Source organism: Cynocephalus volans, chromosome 4, assembly GCF_027409185.1.
Source record: "Cynocephalus volans isolate mCynVol1 chromosome 4, mCynVol1.pri, whole genome shotgun sequence".
NCBI lineage: Eukaryota > Metazoa > Chordata > Mammalia > Dermoptera > Cynocephalidae > Cynocephalus > Cynocephalus volans.
Genome location: NC_084463.1, coordinates 38,049,302 through 38,057,956, shown reverse-complemented (window position 1 = coordinate 38,057,956; position 8,655 = coordinate 38,049,302). Strand labels below are relative to the sequence as shown.

The 8,655-nt window shown below is 36.8% G+C and overlaps 1 protein-coding gene across 1 annotated transcript; it reads right to left on the bottom strand.

Annotated features, from left to right (window-relative positions):
• Positions 1–7,193: 7,193 nt before the first annotated feature.
• On the bottom strand, positions 7,194–8,147 carry LOC134375724 (olfactory receptor 2T27). The gene has a single exon (XM_063094394.1). It carries the CDS (start codon positions 8,145–8,147, stop codon positions 7,194–7,196), a length of 954 nt encoding a protein of 317 aa, XP_062950464.1.
• Between the last annotated feature and the right edge of the window lie 508 nt (positions 8,148–8,655).

Genomic DNA, 8,655 nt, shown 5'->3' with positions numbered 1-8,655 from the left:
AAGGCAGATCATCATATATCAAAAATGGGAATTTCTATGGAAGACAAAAATATGCTATTTTGAGGACTTTTGAAAGTGTTTAGGAGCAGAAATAATATAACAGCAGCAGCCCCTACAGTTGTGCTATGTGGAGCTGCCAAACTGACCTGGGGATGATATGCACAGAGGTACTTCTGTGAACTTCCATTCTCTTTCAGTCAAAAGATGCAATTTTATCACTAATCAAAAGTACCATATAGCTGTAAAAGTCATCAATTATGTGTTTCTGAATGAGGAAAAGGGAGCCAGGGATAGTATATCGGGATATGTCTGTTTTGAATAAATTTGTAAAAAGAAGACAACTAAAGATGTGAAAATTACCAACAGATATAGGAAAAGACACAGAAAGTTGCAGTGTTCCCAAACTGGAAAGAACAGACGAGCCTGTCATGTGCCAGGTACTTTAGAAGCTTTACAGACATTGTCATAGCAAACCAGAAGATCCTGAGTCAATCTGAGTAAAGTGTGTCAGAGTAGTTACCTCAAGAGTTCACTTTAGAGCTAGAGACAGATAACCTTACAGCATAAAACATTTAAAGAGCACTCAAATGATAACTGCTTTGAAAATATTAGTATACTATAGGAACCAAGAGAAGACTGGAGTCAGTTCAGTTAAACAGTGCAATAGGAGAGATGGAAATTGGCTTAATTTAAAAATTTGAGGCTTAAGAAGGAGAGAAGACGGAAACACAGATAGTGTAAATAATGTCAGGAAAGGCTTGCAAGCAGGAATCAGCCGGAAGCATGGGGTAAAGGAAATAAGGGCGGGTCCAGTTAAACTGCACCTGAAGTGCATCTTGGAGAGCTAAGGGGTGTGGAGTAGGGTGTGGCTGGAAAGTGAAGGCTAAGAGAACTTGACTCAGAGTATCTGGAAATAAGGTGGAAATGTAAGTTGGTTCAGTAAGGATATTACATGATGTAATAGTTATTTAAGAAAGATATACATGGTAGTTTTATAGTCTTGAAAGCAAGATGATTATTAATTATTATTAATAATTTTTTGAAGCCATATTCAGCTATGACCACTGAACTTTTGTTCTCCCTCTTTTACGTCTCCACCCACCATACCTGTACTTTTTGTCTACTTAGATAAATTAAGAAACCATTGGACATTATTTCAGGTATCGAATAATTAAATCTCCCTCATTGTCCCTGTAACAACTTAGTATCCAATGATGTGAATTTCTCTCTTTCCCTTCACCCTTATCTTTAATTTTCATGATCATATATTTCTGCAGGTATCACCTTCACCTGCTCTTTTCATGCAAATGGTAAATGATTTCACCAGTGGAATGGGAAGCAATCCTCTACTTTCCCTCACCACTACCACGGTGAATTTGGGAATATTCAAAGTAGAACATTAAACATAAAAAAGATAGAAGAGTCTTTCCTAACTTTAAAAAAATTGCACTATAATGGTGTGTAGGTAACATTTATTGAACACCTACTGTGCCAGGAACTAGTTAGTTCATCAGGAAGGTTATGGGTTCTAATGCCAGATGCCAACTTATCTAAAAAAAGTATTGCCAGGGATACCATCAATGGACAAGAAAAAAGAAGTACATCTATATTCCTGAAGTATTGGGTAAAGGGTCTAAATTCCAAGATGCCAGCTGTGAGAAGGAGGGCTGCTATTTGGATCTGCATAGATATGCATCTGAGCAGAGACATCAGTTTGTGTGGCAGCTTACAGAGTAAGAAGAGGAGAAGGGTTAGAATGCAATAAAAAAGAGAAAAGAAAACATTCAACATTTTAATCTCCTCCAAAGCATGCAGAAAACCTTCATCCACATGTAAGTACATACAAAGAGGGCAAGCTTTGCCTTAAAAATATTCAGAGGGCAACCCGTACTGCTCCATTAATAATATATAATCTTGCCACCTACCTATTAATGTCTGAAAATTCTTTATAATGAGTACCAACCCCACTCTTTCACTCATCAGCAATTACATACCCTTTTTCCCTTCAGTAAATCTTTTCATGTCTTTCTAAACTATTACTAACTATCCCTTAGCTTCCCACGTTTCACGCTAAAGTATACCTTTTCCAATAGTCTGGTTGCTGAAAAGTAATTGTATGTATTTGTTCATCCTTCTCAAACTTGAAAAGACCACTGCCCCAGTTGTTAGCAGATAAAGTCACAACAGAATGTCCTTCTAATAGTCACAAAGTGTGGCCTAAAGAAAACATACCAGTACTATATCTGAGCAATGTTCTTTCTGTGTTCTATGACAGTCAAAGATCCTACCTCAGAGCAGCTGAGTGCAGTCCTTAATACGGCAACAGAGGGATGGCAGACTTCTTATATATGTGGGTATGGAGGTGAGGCTAGGTCAATAGAATTTCATTAATGGTACATTTCCACATCCCCCAGGAGGGATCCCTAGGTCAGAAATTAATACAAGTTTACTTGGTTTATTTTGTTCATTAGAGGAAGCCTATCGTCTCTTACCAAATGGTATATTAATTTCCTAAGTGAAAGGTTGGAATTGTTTCTTGAGATTTTACCATAGAACTAATTAACTAATCCTGGCATCTCTTTGGAGATAATAATAATAATAACAACAATAATGTGGTCTGGAGGTGAGGGACAGACTCACTCAAATTTAAAAATTAAAATTTAAAATTTTTCAAAGGTGCTATGACAAAGTGCAAAAAAAAAAAAAAAACACTTTCTTCTGATCCAAATCATTTGCCTATTTGGGGGGGGCGGATTATATTTTAAAATATGTACTTGACACTCACAGAGGTTAAATGTTTTTCAGAATTTTCATCTCATGGGTAATGTGAAAGGATATCAAATTCAATTAGAATAAGAGGAGACATAAGAAACATAGAAGAGAAAGAATGAAGGAAAGGATGCAAGGGGGAGGGGAAATGGGACAGAAATAAAAAGAAACAAGTGATGGAGTGAAACAGAAGTCATACATTTTCTAAAACTTCTTCATATGAATGTATTAAGAATTTTAAACATTAGGGAAAATGACCTTTCTAACACTTCATTTTATTTCTCTAGAGAGGAAAATAAAGAAGATGGTCTTGCTTAGAAAATATAAGAACTTCAGTGGTTATTTAATAATTGTAATAATAATTATAAGAACAATAACATGATTGAATGCTTTTCATATACTAATGGGTACACTATTTTTATGATTTCTGTCATAGCAAATCTATTAGACACAGACCTTCTACCTTCTACCTCCTATGTTACTTACAGATAAAAATACAAACAAAAAACTACACACTTCTAACCATTTAAAATGCTATTCAATAACTAATTATTCCCAAACACTATTTTATATGCTACTTATAAATATAAAACTTCCCCAGTTAGCTATTGGATTGATTCCAATAGACTCTTTCTTCCAGTATGATGTGTCTCCACACAGAGCCAAAATGGGTGACAAGTAGATATTGACCCCCCCAACACTGGATTGGTGTAGTAGTGCCTGAGCTGGCTACAGCCACCAGGGAGGAAGCTGAGCTGTCGATGGCCACCTTAGTTTATCCCAGTGTGCCATATGACTGTGAACATTTGATTGATGAAATAGCACAAGCCTGTGAACATTTGATTGATGTATGTTTCTAACTCACATGTCACAATTTTTTGTCTAGTGTTGAGCTTAGTAATCTTGCGAAAATAGAAAAGAGTCCAAGTTATTTGTATAGGACAGATGCTTTGTGACTTCTCAATCTTTCTATGTTTCTTGTTCACCTTTCTCCTCTTGCTCTTCTCCTCCTCCTTACTTTTCAGCCCCGTTAGCACTTCTCCAGAAGTAACTCTTGTATGGAGGTAGAAATAGACACTACAGTCTTAGACAGTAATTTCCATTCTTTGGAGTTTAGATTCTGAGTGTTTGGTTTGATTTCAAGTAACTGTCTCCCCACCCTATTTATAAGTGCCACTTGACATTTAGAGTAAATTCTTATTTGACAAAACTCTGCTATTTATCATAATAAGACCTAAATTAATTTTTTTTAGAGAAAGTCCTCTCTAAAGTTTTAATGATTTTAGCTCTCTGCTTATGTCTCTGAAAGACAGACACACATGCCACTGGGTCTTAACTGGAGATTCAGACATGAATAGAATAAAGCATGAAGCCAGAGACCTGGAAGAAGGAAATAACATAGATGACACAATATTGGATCTAGACAATGCCTAAGAAATCATATAGTTCAACTATCTCCTTTGACAAATGATTGGAATATTTCAGAGGAAATGTTAAAGATCCCTGAACTTGGAATGAGGGTACTTTGGTTGCAGCCACAGTTCTGCCATTTCCAGTGTGTCTCTGGACATGGGATTTTATTCTTAGAGGTTGTTTTTCTATCTGTTAAATAAGAAGCTTTAATACAATTCAATCATCTCTGAGATTACATCAAACTCCAATATTCTTTGATGCTGAGTTTAAATGATGTGATTTTATTTTCTGTTTTAATCCTATTGTTTTATCATGTTTTCCTCATTTGTGCAAATCCCACCACTATTACCAATGTGTACTTAACATTTGCTACAAATAAGCAAGTGAAGAAAATCAAGGTTAGTGAATTTCTCTTGAGATTATTGAATGTGCTATGAATACCACGAAACAAAGGCTGGGAATCACAGAACTAGAAGTCTACATTCAAAAGTAAAAGGTATTGGTGTAAACAGCAAAGGAACAGGCATAAACATTACTCTAAAGGGTAGAGAATGAACTGGTATTGGGGGAAAAACCCCTATGCTACATTACATGTGATTTTTATTTTGCTCATTCAATTTATATTATTTGAGTTCCAAGTGTGTATCAAAAACTAAGCTAAAAAAATAGCAAAAATGCACGAGAAGATTTGCTTGGTGGCATGTGGCCTTTTTTGTCTCACTGTTGGGAAAGGAGAGAATCAAGCATTAAAAACTTGGTTGAGTAAATTCCTTCCAAGAAAAAGCTTTCTTCATGTTAGGGTTTTTTGTTTATAATCTTTAGTTTCTGAAGTTACGGAGAAATTAGTGTTTCAAGGGACCTCATGATATCCTAACTTCTCATGATACACCAGAGACAAAATGACTATTATTTTGTCACAAGGATGTATGATGGCCAGTCAGACCAACATTAGTCCTTGAAATGTATTCTGTTTTATTAAAGGTCTTATGTGGAATTAAAAGGCATTGATCACTCTGTAACCTCCTCTCCAGAAGAAAGAAATCTGAATGAGGGCACTGTCACACAAGACCACCCCTGGAATAAAAGTGGGTGAGAGAGGCATGTTTTACTCATTTTCTCTGAAAACTATCCCTCTAAGGGTAGGAATTGAGTTAGAATATCATAATTTAATACATTAAGAAACAAGAGTTCAAGAAGCTAAGTTAATTTGTTCAACTTAACACAGTGAACATCTATAATAATAGTTTAAGAGGATCTATAATGTGAAGCTTCTCTATCATGAGAATGTAATTTCCTGAATATTATCATTTCTTTCTTATCCAGAATCCACTTATAAGACATACTCACTATTTTTAAAATATTAAATAGCTAAAATTTCTAACTGTAATCTAAGTCATTCTCTCTGTGTTACAAGTGGAGAAAATAAAGTTCCTAGAGAGAGAGACACTGGGTTGAGGGATCCTAGGAGATCAGGACAAGGTAGAGTCTAAAGTCAACTCCAACTTCTGGTTCTAATATGGTTGTTACTGAGGAAAACAGGATGTTCAGGGATAAGAATCCATGTCATTTCTCACACACCTGTGCTCCTTGGGAATGCAAAATGGAAAAATAATGTCCTTTGAAAGCTCTGTAACGAAATGTTTTTTTTCCCCAGTGTGTAGAAGCATTAGATTTTCTGAAATATACATCAATATATGAAATGTGTGACAAAATATGAAATATATGTATTTGTTTACTTGTCTACACACAATTCCCAAATATTTACAGATTTAAAAATGAGTGTATACATAAGTACATTTTGTTCTCTGCAATGCAAATCATTTCCTTCTTGGATAATAGGATATAAGTAAGTCCCAAAACATAAAAGTAGAAAAATGGAAAGACTGAGGACTTAAAGTAGAATGAGTTCAATCAAGTGGGGAAAGTCAAAGAAAAGGAACGTAATTTTCTCCACTTCATCAAAAGAATGTTGATTAATATAAAAAATATTAAAATAAATACAATAAGCTCAATTAAAATATAAAACATGGAAAAAAATAAGTGAATAATATACATGAATTTCTCAAAGAAAAAAATCAACATTTAGTTTTCAAAAGAGTTGCCCATTACTTTGCATGAGGGTCTTTGGAAATGAAATTTATTTGGCCATCAGAAAATTTAAATATGGTGAAAAAGATGTGATTTAAAATTACCCTACTTGTTCCTATCAAATTATATCAATAGGAAGTCAGGGCAATGAGGCACAGAAAATGTAGGAGGCATCTGTGTTTACTAACACGTAACAACCACATTTATTTATTTATTTTTTGCTTTGAATCCATTATTCTGGGATAATTCTAACAAAATATTATGGGGAAAAAAGAAAGATAGATATCAAGACACTGGTCTCTTCTAGAATTTCATGTGTACTTTTGTGTGTACAAGCTGCATTGACAGAATTTAATGGAGCAAACGACATAGTTTCAAACCATTTTTTTCCCCAGCAAATAACCTGACTTAATTAAGTTAAACATGTCTATGGAAGACCAAAAAAGTCACTTGTAGCAAAATCAGTTAGACATTGAAATAATATTTGAAGTATAATAAAAATAATATTTGATAAATAAATTCTTAGTAATGGTCAATTGGTAGAGTGTCTAAAGAGAGACAGTGATGGGAAGTCATAGGAGTAGATAAAGATGCGCATTTTCTTTGTCATGACTGAGCATAGTCAGAAACGGGCTACCCCATGATTTTCGGTGGAATGCGTGCTTTGTGACAAGCAGATGACCGAGTACTGGAACCCCAACTTTACTCCTACTCCATCCAAAACTCCATCCAGAACCCTAATACCTTTCAAAAATATGATCAAATTCTCAAAATTCTAGCTTTCTAAATCCCAAGAATGCCCCAGAGTTGCTGGCATGTGGGAGACTTGTTAACTTTCCAGACAGAGAATATTTAAATTCAAAGGTGATGATGAAGAGTCCTATATCCTTATTTTCAAACCTCCAGCAGTAAATGCAATTTCTTTAAAAAGCGGTTACTTTTTCTGAAGACAGACACCTCCCCAGAGCCTTCTGCATGGCCCCTGTGACATCCTTGTTCCTGAGGCTGTAGATGAGTGGGTTGAGCATGGGAGTGAGGATGGTGTAGAAGACAGAAACAGCTTTGTCCTGCTCAGGGGTGTGGTAGGAGTGAGGCAGCACGTATGTGTACATGGCAGCCCCATAGAAGAGGCTGACGACCACCATGTGTGAGGAGCAGGTGGCCACAGACTTTCTCCTCCCCTCTCCCTCATTCATCCTATAAACAGTAATAAGAATCCTTGTGTAAGAGGCTGAGATGACAGAGAAAGGGATGAGAAGCATCATGATGCAGCAGACATACATGGCTGTCTCATAGGTTGATGTGTCTGTACAGGAGAGCTTCAGAAGTGCAGGCACCTCACAGAAGAAGTGGTTGATTTCCCGAGAGGCACAGAAAGGAAACTGCATGGTGACTGGGGTAAGCAAGAAGCCATCTACAGACCCTCCCAGCCAGGCTGCCGCCACAATCAACAAACAGACCTTGCGACTCATAAGGACAGGATAGCGCAGAGGATTGCAGATGGCTACGTAGCGGTCATAGGACATGAGTCCTAGGAGGAAGAACTCAGCCCCTGCCAAGGTCAAATAGAGGAAGTGCTGGGCAGTGCATCCTGCAAAGGAAATGGTCTTCCGGCTCATCACCTGGTCGACCAGCATTTTGGGCACAATGGTGGAAATGTACAGAATGTCCATGATGGAGAGTTGGCTTAGCAGGAAGTACATGGGAGTGTGCAGGTGGGAGTCCGTGTGGATGAGAACGATCATGATAATATTGCTGGTTATGGAGATCACAAAGACCAGGAGAATGAGGCTGAAGAGAAGCCAGGGGAAACGGGTGCTGCTGAACAACCCCAGGAGGATGAAGTCGGCATACATGGAATAATTGCCCCACTCCATAGCTCTGCAGATTACACAAATGAGAGATGTAGGCACAATAGGTAAACCTGGAAAAATATCTGGTTTGGTTAAAACATTGTGACATGGTCGTGGGCCAATCAAGAGAAGTTAATTTCATCAAATGAAGCTCAAAACTTGATTCCTTGAAAGAAAAGGCTGAGCAGGATTGTGTCATGTCACACCACACAATTATTAATTCAAGGGTATGTTTGACTTACTGACTATTGCTCATTAATTTAGAGATCATGATGAAGAAATTTTATGTCGTTTTGTTTCTGAATATTTATTTTTTGTCTCTCTCAAGCACAATCTTACATTTGAGGAGAAGACACATAAAACAGATACAACTGGAACCAACCTGATCCACTAGGGTTAGGGTAGTAGAGGAGGAAGGGAAGGTGGCCCCACCTTGTACCCCTACACTAGGCTGTAGTTCTCACACTTAGAATCCAGTTTGGAAATCACAAGTCAAGAGCTTATATTTTGCCTATGGAAGGACAACACATTG